At 31.7% G+C, this 19,649-nt stretch overlaps 1 protein-coding gene across 1 annotated transcript in view; it reads right to left on the reverse strand.

Annotated features, from left to right (window-relative positions):
• LOC143066726 (uncharacterized) overlaps positions 1-19,649 on the reverse strand; it is a 65,269-nt gene that overhangs the window by 34,369 nt on the left and 11,251 nt on the right. The window contains exon 3 of the mRNA XM_076239537.1: positions 17,369-17,671. Within this exon, the coding sequence (XP_076095652.1) occupies positions 17,369-17,671 (303 nt within the window). The remainder of the gene's footprint in view (positions 1-17,368; positions 17,672-19,649) is intronic.

The raw sequence follows: 19,649 nt of genomic DNA on the forward strand, positions 1-19,649 counted from the left end.
AAGTCCAATCAACTCGAAACTTAGTAAATATAGTGCCGATGTGGCATCCGTGTACTATGTTCAACATGTTTTACTTATTTTAATATATATATGCAACTGGTATGACCCCTTAAATAGTAAACATTTCAAAGAAAACAGTAGACAGAATACAGAGAGTCTCTATATATTAAAGTAGTATAATCGTAAATTACATGTTGATAAACGCGAAAAATAATTGGCCTCTTTAAGTAGGTATAATAGTTGTGGTTCTTGCGATCTAAACACCATGATATGGAGAACGCTCTGATTGGCTTATTTATTTTTCATTTTTGTAATCTATCATACGATTGGTTGTACGTGTGCATGTTTCAAACCGAAGTCTTATCTATGACTAAAATTCAGTCTAATGACGGAATCAATATCCGGACTCCTTTTTTGTCGTTTTTCTCCAAAAATAACTCAATCTGATTAATCATGTATCATAAGTCATAGGTTATTGGGGACAGGAAAATAATTTTTTTTATCCCTCCACCTTTATTTCCAAAGTTCCTTATTTTTGGTTTTCTATCAATTTCAATATGAACATACATTTAGTATGTTATGAACATTTAAGTAAGGAACCTGTAATTCAGTGGTTGTCGTTTGTTTATATGTGTTACATATTTGTTTTTCGTTCATTTTTTGTACATAAATAAGGCCGCTAGTATTCTCGTTTGCATTGTTTTACATTGTCATTTCGGGGCCTTTTGAAGCTGAGTATGCGGTATGGGCTTTGCTCTTTGTTGAAGGCCGTAGGGTGACCTATAGTTGTTAATTTCTGTGTCATTTTGGTCGTTTGTGGAGAGTTGTCGCAACATAGCAATCATACCACATCTTCTTTTTTTTGTAATCAATGAACTATGTAAAAGATTTAACGACTGGAAAATTTCAGAAAAGGTATCAAAAGTTCACATGAATAATTTTAGCGCTTATCTGTATATTATGAACATTCATTACTATATAAATAAAGTGTATTTACTTTCAATTCTAAGTTTACTAATCGATCCATGGTGGTCGTTGATATAGTATACAGACCCTCTCTATTTAATAAACTCTGTGACCGCCGTGGATAGTTAACTTGAAAATGATAGCAGATCAAATTCTGAAAATACACTTTATTCTTTTTATATGTATGTTCAAAGTATACAGAAAAACGCAAACTTGTCGCAACATAGCAATCATACCACATCTTCTTTTTTTTTGTAATCAATGAACTATGTAAAAGATTTAACGACTGGAGAATTTCAGAAAAGGTATCAAAAGTTCACATGAATAATTTTAGTGCTTATCTGTATATTATGAACATTCATTACTATATAAATAAAGTGTATTTACTTTTAATTCTAAGTTTACTAATCGATCCATGGTGGTCGTTGATATAGTATACAGACCCTCTCTATTTAATAAACTCTGTGACCGCCGTGGATAGTTAACTTGAAAATGATAGCAGATAAAATTCTGAAAATACACTTTATTCTTTTTATATGTATGTTCAAAGTATACAGAAAAACGCAAACCGGAAGTCAAATCTGACTTAAAATTTCGTCCAATGACGGGACCATATCCGGATGCTTTTTTTCTCGTTTTTCTCCCAAAATAACTCAATCTGAATAATCATATAAATGGATGACAAATGCGACTATGCACTGTACCTATAGGACACAGAGGCGTGTTGATTAATTCATTGTGGAAAGAAGAGAAGCGACACCCAAAATGAGGTCTTCTCGTTTAATAGTATAGATAATTGCAAAGGAGATGTACATACAATGGATATTACCTCTAACTGTCATAATCTGAAGGAGAACTGTTCTAGCGGATAAATGTGGAACTCTCCTGACACTTTTAAGACAGTTCTAGCTAGAACAGTTCTAACCAAGAACTGATTTGGTCATTGGTAAGTTCTACCTAGATCTGATTTACACAGTTCAACCTGGAACTGATCCTGACAGTTCCACGGCTAAAACAAATTACGACTAGAACAGAACTGCGACCTGATTTCTCCACGAACGCATCACGATTGTTTTGAACATGTTTAAATTAAAGTTGGCTACTCTCAACACGAATACCAAGACCTCATCAAGACCGTAACACGACCATACTGCACTACGATCGCCAATAGCGTTATTGTTTTAGAGATCGTAGTGCGACAACGGACTAGTGTGACGGGGCCCGGGTTATAATATAAATGTTGCTTAATATTACCAAATATTAAGGATTTGCCCTGAATGCAGTTGTGAACAAACATCTGAGTTTTAATTATTTCAATACAACACATGTGATTACACTAAGTTGGACGTCACTTATAATACTTACAAAGCAATTTTAAAATCGAATCATATTGTTTTGTGATAAGTATTATAATGACAAAAAAGACATCTTTTACTCATATTTAAGTTATCACCACCTTTTACCTGAGATAGTGTGTACGAAAAAATAAACCTAGAAAAAGGGGTCCTGTTCGATTGTTTAGTTTTTAACTATTTTATTTCTTTATAAATGTACGCATTTTCGGCATTAAATAAATTTTAATGTCTGTTAGGAATCGAATTCATCAAAATCATGAAATCATGAATCAGGTTAACCGTAAAAAAAAAGGTAAACTCGAATAGTACAGCGCAACCAGAATGTCTCAACATTGTGTAGCATATTAATCACAATAGAACTGCATGTTTTAATAAAATAATTAATGTTATCATCACACATAATTAAATAAGCAACTATATATACATGTATGTGTGAGTGAAAAACTTTAGCTATTATAAGTTTGAATTTGTTACTGATGTACTGCACCATGTAATGCAATTATACCTAGCTTTATACTCAATACATCTTGAGATTTTACCTTTTTCAGTTTTTAATACAGGTATATTATATGTCATTTGAGAATGACTCCTGCCACTTTTTCAAAACTCAAATGCATGTATGTATTTCCTCACATCTCACACGAGTTTGCAAGAATTCTTTCAATAACTGTTTCATGCAATATACTGTAAAATTGAGAATGGAAATGGGGAATGTGTCAAAGAGACAACAACCCCACCAAATAAAAAACAACAACAACAGAGGGTCACCAACAGGTCTTCAATGTAGCGAGAAATGTACATGTATGTTTATACATTTTGTCTAGTCTTAGTCATACACCATTGGGTGTCCTAAAGCAAATCCAATCCATCACATTTAAAATTATTAAATATACAAATGTACTTTACATTTTAATAAGATTATTAAATACAAAAAACAATATATGTAAACTAAATGTACATGTGTTCCTTCATTTTGTACCCTGTTTTTTCTGCTTTAAATAACTCAGCTAACGTTTTGCCAAATGTGGCTGCATATTCTGATTTTTTGTTATGCACTATTTTTACAATATTACATGTAAGTAAGAAAATCTGTTGTACTGTATTACAAAAAAAGTCTATATAATTTATAAAACATTTAAAATGATTTTTGAAAATAAATACATATCTGTTTCTGGTTAAAGTTGGTTGAAAATTTTGGAAGGGAGATTTAGAAGTTATGTTTCTATATACATTGTTGTATCATGTATTATGTTACATTTTTATGATTTTTATTTACTAAAGAATTTATATTTTTATCTTACATGTTATTATTTTTTGTTATATATTTTGTTTGTTGTTTTATCAATTTTATTTATTTTTTTATTATTTACATGAGAATTTAACTTTATTTTAATATGATTTTTCTTATTCTAGTCATTACATGTAGTTAAAAATGCATAACTTTATTGACATTATTTTTATAAATTTTGACCGGTCCCTAAACAAAGTCAAATTATGCATATAATGTGCACAAAGTCATTATCTTTGTTTTCTAAATCCTTTTGAAGAACAAATATATGAAAATTTTGAAAAAATTGGCACCAGAAATATCCAATATAAGGAGTTTGAATTAATTTTCCGCTGCTCAAAAACTCACACGTCCATTTATAAAGGGACATCACTCTAATACATGGTACATTGCTATTTTGTATTTCAGTCGAAAACAATCGCACGGTGACCCTATTTTTTCTTTTGATATACTCAAATCATTTTCTAAAAAATATCTTCTCGTATTTTCTCCCAATTGCTCAATATTCCCGTGCTGGCATTTCCTATCATGATTTTCTTGATAGAGGGATGTTGATCACAAGGAAGCTATTAAATCAAGAGTTCTAAATGGTGAAGTTGAAATCATCTCTTCTTAAATTTTACGGACGCCATCACGAGTTGGTAGACCGTTTCACAAATGATATCGGATATGTTCCTTACGTCGTAAGGGGACGACCATTTGATATTCTGGGGGGGGGGGGGGGGATTTGTTTTTGATCGGTTATTTATTTTTGTAAACTAAGAGGACAGATTATTCATTTTCTGCACTATTGAAGCAAGATTTTTCATTTTCATTGAAGCAAGGGACTGATTATTCATTTTCACAACTATTTTTATGATATTCGAAAACATACAATTTTTAAATGATTTGTTTCTTATAAATAATACATGTATAGTCAAGTCATTATGTACCATTTAATCAGAATTAATCATTATCCTCTGCAGAAATGAATCTTTTATATTCCCACCTGCAACATGTATTGCATACATACATGGCATTAAAGTTTGGTTGTCACTAGCCTCTTTTAAAATTATTGGCAATCAAATGTCGTCGAGCAGAGCGAGGAATTTTTTTTTGAAGGGTTTTGGAGCCACTGAAGGCCCAAGAAGCTATAGAACAAATGATGCAAAATCATGCTTTCCGAGTGTTCCGAAGACCCTTTCATAATCTGAAAATGCAAGTTTTATTTTAATAATTTTTTGACAATATTTTGGTCTCAAAGCAAAATGTATAAATTCAGTGTAAGACTTAAGTTTCTAGGGACAACATCAAAAGACCAATGTAAAAACGGAATTCACATAGTTAAGTCTGTGGCTGCTGGTTTTTTTTTCCAAACACATGATCAAGTTCACAACAAAATTACTACATTACAAAAGGAATGCAACACTAACAGAATACAGAAGGGCAATCAATAAACACAAAGACAAATAAATAAGAAACATTGATCCCGAAAAATCAGGGCTACGTCTGAGGGAAAATAGAACTTGCTTCCTGCAAGGCACTCGCCGTGAACACAATTTTATAAGGAAACAAGTGTTTGGTTTTGAAAGGAGTAGGTTCAGTAAGGCCCCTTTTTGGCCCCAAAATATAGCAGTTTTACAAAATTGTGAAAATGTAATCTTTTAGCTATTTATTTGAAAGTAGAGTGCTTCTGCTACATAAATATGGGCTGTTTTTGACAAAACAATGCACGTATATCGGGTACTAGCATCATTAAGTCATGCTAAATTACTGAAATCTTAATAATTTCAGCATTTTAGTTAAATTTGAGACGGTTTCCGTCTTAAATGAAAGTGGCCGCATTCGTGTTAATTCATAATATTGAAATGTAATTTGTATTTGATGATAATAGATGACATATATAAATAATAAAGGTTGAGGATGAACAGGGATGCGGCCACTTTCAATTTTGACAAAAATTATCTGAAAAGTGACATTTTTTGGCATATTTGATGAGGGTGATATATTTTTGAAATTTAATCTTGAATCGGAGCGTTTTTAATGACTAAATCAGTTAATATCTTTCACATAAAATAATCGAATCAATTGAAATAGACACTTAAGTGTTTAAAAAGTGTTTAAAATCTTTCGTTAGTTGAACCTGAAATTTGAGGCCAAAATCGGCCCTTACCGGACATACTCCTTTTCTACATGAGGCATTTGCCTCAATGTAGTTACGGCCCTGTTAAAATATAAGTGAGGTAAGGTTTCCTGAGACTATATACTTAAATAATATTTATAATTTTATTATTAAAATAATTGGGAAGTGTTTCACGATTTTTTGGGGGAAAAAAGATGAATTTATGCCATCTCATACTTACGAATAGACCTGCTGAGTTATTTAGTTTCAATACATTGCAAGTCAGGTAGTTTATTTTTCAAACTACCACAGAACAAATCATTTCTTTTTGTGATTATTAAGGCTGAGTTATTTATTTTCAAAATCCTCCTGCCCCCTTCCAGAATATTAAATGGTCGTCCCCTAACTGCAATCCCCTTCCCTTTCATAAATGTGACCTACCGAATTAGACTATTTACCGGATTTGTTATCTCATAAGCACATAAGCAACACGACGGGTGCCACATGTGGGGCAGGATTTGCTTACCCTTCCGGAGCACCTGAGATCACCCCTAGTTTTTGGTGGGGTTCATGTTGTTTATTCTTTAGTTTTCTATGTTGTGTCATGTGAACTGTTGTTTTCTGTTTGTCCTTTTAATTTTTAGCCATGACGTTGTCAGTTTATTTTCAATTTATGAGATTGACTGTCCCTCTTGTATCTTTCGTCTCTCTTTTATCTTACAATTCTATCATTTAGTTTAGTTTCTAAGTTCTAAGCACATAATGGTGCTTTTCCTTGTATAATCCATATAAAATGTCATTTTGACACGAATTGTAGCTTGAAAAATACGCGGTGACTATCATTTTTATGATATTTTTGAAAATATATCAAAAGATACTACGTTTTGGCAAAGTATGAACAAAGTCTATCTTTCAAATTTCAGCTTATTTCTAGTACATATAGTGAATATGACCTTGATATTGTATTAAGATATTATACAAATATAGCATTTGTATGAGGTCGATACAAGGATATATTGACCTGAAAAAAGTATATTGACTGAGGACGAAGTCAGAGGTCGATATACTTCTTTGGGTCGATATATCCTGTATTGACCTCATCCAAAGGCTATATTTGTTATCTATAATACTAAAATTACGAGGTCCAATTTGTCAGCCGTCATCACGTAAAAACGACGAATCAAAGAATTCAACTTTATATATAACTTATATAGTACAAAGGTGTAGATTAAAAATTACACCACTCCAGGCCCTTTTGTTTTCCACGTAATTAATATTGCCAATAATTAAGAAGTTCCGGGTCGAGTCCGATACCGATACCAATAGTATATTCACCTGTTACCGATTACCTTATCTGTACATTCCGCATCTGACAGGCGCACCACCAAACGGTGTAGTCAGGATTAATATGCTATATAGTATTACACGGGTCATAATCACAGGGTTGACACTACTTAATTGTCAAATTGTTACCTATTGTAGTATTTTAATCAGTTAGACTTTCTAAGATAACAATACGAATACTAAAAATCTGGACTTAAATAAGGCGTATAGGTACAGTTTTCAATTTGTTAGCGGGCATGACGTAAAACAGCGAATCAAAGAATTCAATATTCATAACTAATATAGGACAATGCTGTTGATTAAAAAATACTCCATTCCAGGACCTTTTGTTTTCTAAATAATTAATATTATCAATAATTGATAAGTTCCAGTTCGACGGGTTCAAACAGAAAGATTTGAAAGCAGAGAAAACTGTGTATCTTATAATCAGCATGACTTTATCAGATGACAATACTAATACTAAAATAAGGCTTGCGCATAGTTATATACTTTAATTCAGTCACGGACCCGCGATATATAGGTGTGTTCTAGTATTATTAATTTCTGACCATATTTGTATCAAAATCGTCATTTAGGTTTGTTGGAACTTTATAGATATTACATTGTCTCCTTGACAAAAACAACATATTATTTGTTATTTCATTTACTTTTTTTTTGAACATCTTATGTATTTGAAGATTTTTTTCGTCAAATAATTGATCACAGATATCATGTGTTTCAAATCGTTAAACAATATCCTGAAATTCATTACACGACATCACAAAGTATATTGGTTTTTAGATATTCTAAAAATAACCGGGCAATATGCTTTTTGCAGGTCAATATGCTTTTTGCTATCCGCCGTTTTCTCTCTACCTTCGAAAATATAGTTTAACATGTGACTATCCCTAAACGAATCAATTTTATTAAAAGAGGGACGAAAGATACCAAAGGGACAGTCAAACTCATAAATCTAAAACAAACTGACAACGCCATGGCTAAATATAGTACACATGACACAACATAGAAAACTAAAGAATAAACAACACGAACCCCACCAAAAACTAGGGGTGATCTCATGTGGCACCCGTCGTGTTGCTTATGTGATTACAAATCCGATAAATAGTCTAATTCGGTAGGTCACATTCATGAAAGGGAAGGGGATTGTAATACGACGTAAGGAACATATCCGATATCATTTGTGAAACGGTTATTCCATAACGGTCAATATACGAATTAATAATATATATATATATATGTTAGCGGCAATAAGTGAAATTAGGCATTAAGCTTAAATCCTAGGCAATAAACTAACGCATAGGCAGTAAGTCTATTGCCTAAATGATGCTAGGCATTAGTCTTAAATCCTAGGATTTAAGCTTAAATCCTGAGAAATGTGTGCAGACATTAAGCTTAAGGCATAAAATATAAATGCGAGTAAATAAAAGACATTAATTCATTTAAATAAAAATATATTTGTTACATAATAACATTACGAGAACTAGGTTTATCGTAACTGTCCTAAGATTGGTCCTTTAAGTTTATATTCTTAGGGCAGAAATTATGATAAAGTAAGGACTGACTTACGACATGTCTCAGCATGCACATCGAAGCTATCTGTGTGACACAGTCAGTGGATAAATAAATTTTATTATGTAATTACAAAGTCAAGAAAGATTCTAAAGTTCAAATGTTCGAATGTTCACAAACTGTCTTTAAAGTTGAATTGTTCGAATGTTCAATATCTCACACGGGCACGTGATCGTATAGTATAACTGTTTCATCCTTATGGAGTACATTCGGATATTAAGCGCATGAGTTCCAGCCTACCCACGAGGGGGAAGACATTGGCGGAATCTCCAGTACCAATCTGTCCTGATCGAATTGTGGTCTAATCGAATTGTGGTCTAATCTAATTCTGTCCTTGTAGTCCATTGAGGGATCTTATATAGTCCAGTGGTCCATACAAATGTCCATAGCTGCAGGCCGGTTACATAGTCGTCTGGTTGTGGAGTAATAAATAGTCTGTGGTTAATTGTCAAACTATGCAATTAACCCCTGACGGGTACATGTTATTTCACAGTAGACATGGTCATTTATTGGCTGCAGGTCATATGTCTATAATATTCGTACAGATCGTTATTAAGTGTCCAAAGGGTAGATTTCATTGAATTGTTCGGTTATGCTGTAATTAATTCCTTTTTAATGAATTTCCTAATTAATACTTCAGTAATAATAATAATAATTAATGATATGAAACACAATTGTGTTACATATTATGCCTTCCATCCAAAATAGAACGAAAGTTCAATAAAATACGGTAGTTTTTCTTCCTGTAGATTATTCTAATAGTTCATTGTAAGGTTTCCGGTAACCATCACCACACATCTAAAGTTTATAAAGTTCTATAAGTCCAATATCAGGATATAATTAGTTCATTACATTCATCAAGTCCAATAGCGGGATTTAGTTACACATAGTTCATCCGAATCATAAGTTCAATATTTCGGTATACATAGTTCATGTTTTGTTTCCATCACCATCATAGTAAGTTGTTCCTCAATACTGGGTAGGAACGCAAATGTTTATACAATTCTATTTACACAGATCATAGGGTCACTTTAAAATTATTTACACGGTTCGTCTTCTGCTAGTGGATTCGGTCGTCTACGTTGTATGGTTTACAATCCAGTCCTTTTACGAAGTAGTCGACGTATCTAGCTCTGGGTACATCTTTCTCAAGAGACTGGTCGCATCGGTCTTTGGTCTTGCATCGTCTTTGAGTAATGGTGCAGAGGGAATCTTCTCTCTGGAATCAGGTACTTCTGTCCAAACCATTTGCGTTACACCATTTGGTAACAATTGTTCATGGCATTAGAACCAGAACTCACAATTTCCGTTTTGGTTAACCAAGATATATTCTAAATGAATTAACAGTACAAACATATGTCTATTCCAATGAAGATTGCACCTTAAACCCAATAACAAACTTATCCCAATATGGAAAAAACTTAAATTCAATTTCTAGGTATAATCAATACGTTCTCTTAAATATCGAATTATCTGGTTTAAACAAACCAAAAAAACTGTCGTATACAACTTCTACAATTTTAAGAATCTTACGTAATAAAAACAACGATTCGTTTATCAACACAAGACATAAGCAATTTATTTAATAATTTACAAAATAAAAATCAATTTGATCATTTTATATAACCCCTACACCTACATGATACTAAAATTATATGTGTTACTTTGTTACCAATTGTAATACTTTTACTTATTTAATTTTAGTTCCTCATTAATTAATTTTAACGCCAAACATAAAATACAGACCACAGATTTATTCTCATAACTCTTAAAAGAAAATTAAGATTCCATTGATAAAATTTTAACTATATCTTGCGCAATTGGTTACTGACTATATTTCATATTTGACAGCAACAACACGTTGTTGAGAAAAAAAATGTCGTTCTCTGTAATCTATTACATTTTTCCAAAATTAGTGTATAGTTTCCTCATCAGAATAATTCGATCCTTCCTTTTTTATATATCTATTTTTTTTTAATTTTTTTTTAAAATTTCAAACCTACTGCCTATCCTATTTATACATTTCAATACGGCTCAGTGTTAGGGTATAAGTTGAAATCTGATTTTAAAACTTAACTAACATCTTAAAAACTAAAACAATTAACAAAAATCTATGCCTACTAATGAACAAAACACATCGTTAAGATTCATTTTTCAACTCCTTAATTAATTATTTCCTTATTCTTATCTTAATTTATAATAATAGTCCTCATGATTGCTTATGAAAAAAAAATTACTTTAAAGCTAGTTTTCCTTTAATATCAATTATCTATTTCACTTAAATTTTCTCATTACGTTCGTATGTCTCTCTTTTTTTTTTTTTTTTATTAAATATCAATCTACCACAACAATACTAGTATGTAAATCCCTTAGGGCAAAACATATTTATGTGCTATTTTCTGAAGATACGTCTCTTTTCCTATTAACAATATGTAAATATGGCGTAATCTAACACCATAAAAAAAACTTGCACCATTTAATTACTAACATCACTTATGTTGATCAACCGAAGGAGGGGTTAGAATCTAAAATTATAGACTATTTGTTTTCTCTAAACAAATGTGCGTACACACTAACCAACTACGCAAACCCATAAACATCAATGGCAATAACACGCAAACAATGTATCCTCAATGTACCATTAACTTCATCTACCAAAGGTTCTAAATCAACCTCAATTTACACCGGTACTCTATTAATTTTACGTAAAACATATGTTTTCTAGAATAATTGATTGTATCTTCAAAAAAAACCAACCCATAATGTGACCAAAAACCACCATTAAATACGTAACAAAAAAGGCTAATGTATCAGAAATTTTATCTTTTTACAAATTTACTTTAAACGAAAAATAGCTTGTCTATAACTTCACAAAAAAAAAACGGTTTATTTTTTTTTAAGAATCATATGTGTAATCTATCCTATCTCTTAAACAACACGTACCTCATAAAAAAATAACACAAAAAAATAACCTTTCATTCTGATAAAAAAATGTGTATAATATTCATAATTTTTAAATTGACCTATAATACCTTAAAACACTCAATAAAAAGTTTTATTTGAACCACATCTCGTGAACAAACTTCAGATTTTCAGCCTTTTAAAAATACGGCCTCAATTCCTTTAAAATCAAAAACTTTACTTAATATGTTTGCACCATCCCTTGAAAAGCCATTTCTACTTGTAAACTTCAGATTTTAAGCCTTTTTAAAAAAAAATACGGCCTTACTCCCTTTAGAATTAAAAACTTTACTGAATATGTGTGCCATCCCTTGAAAAGCCATTTCTACTTTTGGTACTGACATAGAAATATCTTGATTGTCCATTAAGAAAAATGAAAGTAACTGAGTTCTTACCTTTTATATTCCTTCGCGTTATTTTAAACAATCCAAGTCGATCCTGGTCACGGCACCAAATCGTGACTTATGTGACACAGTCAGTGGATAAATAAATTTTATTATGTAATTACAAAGTCAAGAAAGATTCTAAAGTTTAAATGTTCGAATGTTCACAAACTGTCTTTAAAGTTGAATTGTTCGAATGTTCAATATCTCACACGGGCACGTGATCGTATAGTATAACTGTTTCGTCCTTATGGAGTACATTCGGATATTAAGCGCATGAGTTCCAGCCTACCCACGAGGGGGGAGACATTGGCGGAATCTCCGGTACCAATCTGTCCTGATCGAATTGTGGTCTAATCGAATTGTGGTCTAATCTAATTCTGTCCTTTTAGTCCATTGAGGGATCTTATATAGTTCAGTGGTCCATACAAATGTCCATAGCTGTAGGCCGGTTACATAGTCGTCTGGTTGTGAAGTAATAAATAGTCTGTGGTTAATTGTCAAACTATGCAATTAACCCCTGACGGGTACATGTTATTTCACAGTAGACATGGTCATTTATTGGCTGCAGGTCATATGTCTATAATATTCGTACAGATCGTTATTAAGTGTCCAAAGGGTAGATTTCATTGAATTGTTCGGTTATGCTGTAATTAATTCCTTTTTAATGAATTTCCTAATTAATACTCCAGTAATAATAATAATAATTAATGATATGAAACACAATTGTGTTACATCGGAGCTTTATCTTTGAGGATAATCCTTGCTAGGTCTAAGGATGTTCTAACCGCTGTCCTAAGTATTGGCGTAAAAGAAAATAGCAAATGACAAAATTGAAATATTGTATCAAATTTAACCAACAACTTTAATTTAAAAACCGATTTTAAATTTATGGGTAATATATGATTTTGATATTATAACTGTACATTTAAACTCTTTGAAGCAAAAAATACGTACGTAAAATAAATATAACTACGTTTTATATTAGAATTGAATTGTAAATAGTTAAAATTAAATATATAATCGTACATCCTTTAAATAAATACTGAGTACTTCAAATATTTTATTTTATTACTGCAGAAGAAAGAAAAATAGTTTGTTGATGCAAAACTACAGGGTCCAGTTTCATCCTAAATATAAAAAAGAGGATGTGGTATGATTGCCAATGAGACAACTGTCTACATGAGAAGGAAATAGAATCACTAATAAAATATATTATTTATATTAAAACGCATCAAATAATAATTTTAAAATATGAAAACTTGATAGAAATATGTGTTGAAATCATTTTGTTATCACGAGTTATGGAACTGTTAACAAAGAAAATTTACTTATCCAATAAAAAAAAATTGGAAAATGGCGTGAGCAAAAAATCATATCTTAATTTTGTCTACTTTTGAGCAGTTCAAACCTAGTGAAGTGTACAAATTTTCAAATTAATATTATAATTATTCGATAGAATCGCCACCTATTTTAATTGGATACAATCGCTTTTTTTTTAATTTTAAATCTTTTTAATATTTTGTAATACCACAAAAACATGAAAAAAGTATGAGTTAATTCTGTTTTTTTAACTGTTAAAATTACTATTCAAACATTCTCTTGAAGATCTGTCAAATGAATGTATATTTAAACATGTAATATTAGAAATATAATTAAGAAACGACTTTATATTAAGAATAAATCACTAAATATGCATAAATTCCAGATTTTACTTATTGCCTAAAATTCTGTTCGGCAATAGGATGAATAATCATCATCAAATTTCAGGAAATAAGCTGAATGCCTGACAGGCAATAACTTAATGCCTAGGCGTTAGCTTATTGCCTAGGATTTAAGCTTAATGCATAATTTTGCTTATTGCCGCTAACATATATATATAAACAAGTCTAAATTGAAAACTACGTTCAAAAAATGTTTGCGTTGGATAAAAACCGCAATTTTTATACGTGTGCATGTAAAACAAATTTCGTTGTAGAAGGGTCTAAATACAGCACAAACAACATTTTCCAAAAGACCCAAAAAGGTGAAAAAAGTGTATTTAAACAAAATGCATTTGACTAACAGGTCGAACAACTGATATACTTTAACCCTGCTGATTGCTACTGGCGATTGCCAAATAAAATTGATCACAAGATGTAACAAAATGGATCTTAATATAAATACTATACTAAACAGAGTGGCCAGGATGTTATGCCACAAACATGAGGTGTCAATATTTATTTGTAAACCAGATCTGGATTTCGACAATAAATGTCTCTTCAGTGATGTTAGGGGTCGAAACGGTATTTGGAAAGCCATATAATTTACCCTCAATTTTAGACAGACTCTTGAATTTTAGGAGTCAATAAAGGATGAACGGATCATATAAACCGGAGGGAAAATATGATACAAGCCCAAACGAAAAATATAAACAAGTCTAAACTGAAAACTACGTTCAAACCTATGAATGCGTTGGATAAAAACCGCAATTTTTATACGTGTGCATGTAAAACAAATTTCGTTGTAGAAGGGTCTAAATACAGAACAAACAACATTTTCCAAAAGAACAAAAAAGTGGAAAAGTATATTAAAACAAAACGCATTTGACTAACAGGTCGAACAACTGATGTTCTTTAATCCTGCTGACTGCCATTGGCGATTGCCAAATAAAATTGATCACAAGATGTAACAAAATGGATCTTAATATAAATTTAATACTATATAAACAGAGTGGCCAAGATGAGTTGCCACAAACATGAGGTGTCAATATTTATTTGTACACCAGATCCGGATTTCGACAATAAATGTCTCTTCAGTGATGTTAGGGGTCGAAACGGTATTTGGAAAGCCATATAATTTACCCTCAATTTTAGACAGACTCTTGAATTTTAAGAGTCAATATAGGATGAACGGATCATATAAACCAGAGGAAAATACGATACAAGCCCAAACGAAAAAATATAAACAAGTCTAGATTGAAAACTACTTTCAAACCTATGATTGCGTTGGATAAAAACCGCAATTTTTATTCGTGTGCATGTAAAACAAATTTCGTTGTAGAAGGGTCTAAATACAGCACAAACAACATTTTCCAAAAGACCAAAAAAGTGAAAAAGTATATTTAAACAAAACGCATTTGACTAACAGGTCGAACAACTGATGTTCTTTAACCCTGCTGACTGCCATTGGCGATTGCCAAATAAAATTGATCACAAGATGTAACAAAATTGATCTTAATATAAATTTTATACTAAACAGAGTGGTCAAGATGTTATGCCACAAACATGACGTGTCAATATTTATTTGTACACCAGATCCGGATTTCGACAATAAATGTCTCTTCAGTGATGTTAGGGATCGAAACGGTATTTTGAAAGCCATATAATTTACCCTCAATTTTAGACCGACTCTTGAATTTTAAGATTCAATATAGGATGAACGGATCATATAAACCAGAGGGAAAATATGATACAAGCCCAAACGAAAAAATATATACAAGTTTAAATTGAAAACTACGTTCAAACCTATTTATCATACATTTATTAGTAAATACAGTAGTTTTGAATATTTGATAAATAGCCTGCTGTTTAATCCATATCGCGCAACTTTTATGCGCACCCTTTATCATACTCTATATCGCACCCTTTATCACACCCCTACTCATTTTTTTTTCATTTTTACATAAACTCCGTTTTAATTTATGCCAGCTTCTACAGATGTTTTTCCCCTCAAAATGGGTCCTAAATGAACGGTTATTCGGGCCTGACGCAATTTATTGAATGACGTCATTGTTTGGAATGTGACGTCACAAACGTCGAGTTTTCATATTTTTACACACGAAATGCAACTATAAAAAAGAAATCAATAAAATACCATACAAAACACCCAAAAGAATACAATAAACAAAATAGTTTTAAAACAACAGCACGCAAATTGTAAGGTTATCCAGGTACTTCGGATGAGTACTTGAGCAGTTGTTTCAAAACTTTTAAAACAAGAAAAAAGAAGAAATGAAGGTAACACAGGTGCTAGGGATCAGAAAGCAGTTCATATAAACTCTCCTGTTGAAATATATGATAAAGCGTATACAACATGGCAAAATCCGTATCACATGCTGTATCACCCTCGACCAATATCATCACTCGGGCCTAAAGGCCCTTTGGCTGATATTGGTATTTTGGGATGATACGGCATATGATACGGATTTTACCATGTACTATTCTCTATATATACAATTGTAGATGTAAGAACAGATATTTTTGAAATATTCGATTAGTATAGAAAAACACTCTGTATCTGTATTAATCACCGCACAAAAAATTAGAATACAGTTGACAATGGTTAAAAGGAGCATATTTTTAGTAACCTAATCCATTGAAAGGGTTTTTTTTTAATTCTTTTTCACAAGTGTTGATCTATGTTCAATACTGTTTTATGTTATTTTACATGTTTCATCTTAAAAATTAAAAAAACAAAACAAAAAATCTTATTAATGCGTTTAACGCTCATGATCTTTTTTTTTTATTTAGCCTTGGTGGTAATCTCTGTTGGAAACAGAGACAAATAACACAATTGAAGTCATGATGGCTGATTTGCAGAAAAAAAACACAAACATTTTACTAGATAACCTAACGATCATTTAGTTCAATTTTTTCCGAAATTTGTCCAGTCATGTCTGTGGTACAATTTATCAGAGGAAAAGATTTTTGAAAAAGTCTATAACGAGAGATAATCATTGACAGACTAACAGTGATGACTAAGTTTATCAGCTTTTAAAGTTTAAAGAAGAAAATACATGTACTCTCATGCTGTGGTTGATTTTAAAATGGGTCTGTAAAATATTGAAAAAGGCTGGCACAAAAGGTTGGTATGTATATTTCAAAACTAAATAAAAAGATTAACCCAGTCAAAAGCTAATACACCTGTCTCAAGTCAGGAACCTAATTTGTGAGGTTTTAAAAAAAAAATTTCTGTTTGATCTCATTTGATTATTTGGTTTATGTTACTTATATTTAGAAATTGTTAGTATTTATCTTTGATTGTTTCTATTTAATTATTTACAATTTGTTTAAGACTGTGACGATTTAGAACCTGTGACTAACGCTTATGACAGTCTATTGTAGAAATCTATCTGTTGTTCTCTAGATGTGTAATGGAAATTTTTGTTATTGAGTTACTGCCTCACTGGCTTATTCCACATCTTCATAGTGCCATTAGGCAAACTAAACTTGAGATATAAACAGTAGTACAGACAAAAGTATTCCATAAAACTTCAATATTTTACAGAACCATTTCAAAATCAACCGCAGCATGAGAGTACATGTAATTTCTTCTTTAAACTTTAAAAGCTGATAAAATGTTAATTAAACATATGAAAGTAAATAGCTATGACAGTACTGTACACTACACTGATATTTACCTGCTATCATTATCTTATCATTTTCGCATTTTCTGATGTAACAACTACAGTCTTCCTCTGCTGGTTTACATAAACAGGGATCTTTTGGTGGTATAACATAATCATAATTATGTCTGTAATCACATCTACAGCTAGCGTCTGTTGATGAATTTTCATTCTTTGCCAAAATCTGTCCACTTGATTTGCATAAGGATTTACCGAATATACATTGACTATTTCCATCAGTTGTAAAAGGGAAAGGCTGATATTGACTTGCAGCACACGGAACTTGGTCTAGGTCTGGCTTTAATATGTATTTTGAACCTGGAAAATTAAATTTGATCAATGTGACCATTGGTGACCACTGTCAGATAAATGTTGTGCCTAGTCATGCTTGCGATTTCATGGTAAGTCATATGATATACCAAGAGATGAGTACATCTTATAAGTTTGGATTTTAAATCAGAATTTTTTTTTTAAATGTTTCTTGCACCTGTTGCCATGGTTTAACTTTATGGTCGTGGTATAAACCTATAGTCATGAATGTCAACTGTGTTTCTGCTTCAATAAACCAACGAAAAAGTTAACAATACGGATGAACAACAGTAGCCTGAATCATAAAATAATTTGACATAGGTATCTTGTGGGGAACTGTCTCGATCGATGCCAATCCCATTTCATCTCCGTATTTTTTTCCTCGAGGTCATGAGTTAAATCCCAGCTGGGTAAGACCAAAGACTTTTAAAAATCATATGGTCTGCTTTTCTGCATTACAAAGTAAAAGCAAAGACCGATTGGCTTAGTATCAGGAAAATGTGTTCGCGTAGAATACTTTTCCCCGGAATGTCACCTTGTAAACTAGCACTTTAAAACATCGGTTCTGTGTGTCTGTCTAGTACAAAACAGAGTTAATATTCAAATTGCATTAAAATTTTCTTGTCTTGAAAAGTCATTTAATTTGTTACTGGACGTTTAGCCGCCAATCATCCTCAACATCATCAGCAGTATCCTTATTAACTAATAATTAACTAATAATTAACTAATTTTTGCTTCTTTCCAATACCTTTTATGCGGTCATAAGTGCTGTCTCCTTTTGCCACAAGTCAGTTTTATGAATAGTTTTCATGAAAGATTTTTTTATAAATATTGGGCTGCCTTCATTTGCAAACATACAAATCCATGCACTGTTTGATAACAAATGGATATTTTAGAAACAAGTTATAAAGATACATGGTTACAATAAGTTTTAACGTGGCTATTTCGTTGTCTTATTGGTGTAAACACCACATCTATTCAAAGTATAGATAGTTATCAAAAGTACCAGGATTATAATTTAGTACGCCAGACGCGCGTTTCGTCTACATAAGACTAATCAGTGACGCTCAAATCGAAATATTTATAAAGCCAAACAAGTACACAGTTGAATATAGAGTTACCCATTGATATTATACTAGTATATACAATAATAAGGTAATTAACCCCAACGAGATTGGCCATCCGACTAAGAGCAGAGAGCCTTGACAGAGGCAATCTGTAGTAAAAATGTGCCATTTTTATTTCTAGAAACAATGCGATGTTATAAAATGCCAGTTTAAAAGGATGCTTTATCACAAAATATTGTCGGGAGTACACGGTTTTGTCAACGTCTTGTGAGCAAGTTTTGAAAGTGACAACAGTCAAAGAAAAAGGGACTTTACGGGATAGAATTGCATTCTATTTGTCTTATAACTTAGATAGACTCTGAAAGAAATAAGCCACTCAAAACTCAGTTAAGGAATTATGCAATCTGTGCAGTACCTAATAAAACTTTCGAGAAAAATAGTATGAATTCTTGTCATTTTTTTTCAAATGTGGACCAATTGAATGTAGAAAAACTTTATCGATGTTCTTTTAATTAATAGATGAAGGGTAAAGATTTGATATGGATATGGAACATAAAATCCAAGTAATAGTCTCTCGAAAAATCATAGCTTGCCTTTTCGATCAGTATTATAGTTTAATCATGAAGCAGATAGAATGTCGCTTTGTCCATTCTAAAATAATTGATGAATTTAACAACAAAAACCATAAAAACCTTTTTTCTCGTATCAAATATAAACAAAAAGAACTAGCCAAGGAATTTGTTTTTGTCCCGGCTGATATAGCGGCAAAGAATATCCGTTTGTTTGACGTAAATTTTACATTGAGGTTCTACAAAAAGAAGTCACGAGTTCACTATTATTCCAACCTGCTCCTTTTTCGGTAAACTTCTTTACCAGCAGAACCAAATACAATGACAGTCCCAACTATGTATTGGCGTCTG

Source organism: Mytilus galloprovincialis, chromosome 3 (genome assembly GCF_965363235.1).
Source record: "Mytilus galloprovincialis chromosome 3, xbMytGall1.hap1.1, whole genome shotgun sequence".
Lineage (NCBI taxonomy): Eukaryota > Metazoa > Mollusca > Bivalvia > Mytilida > Mytilidae > Mytilus > Mytilus galloprovincialis.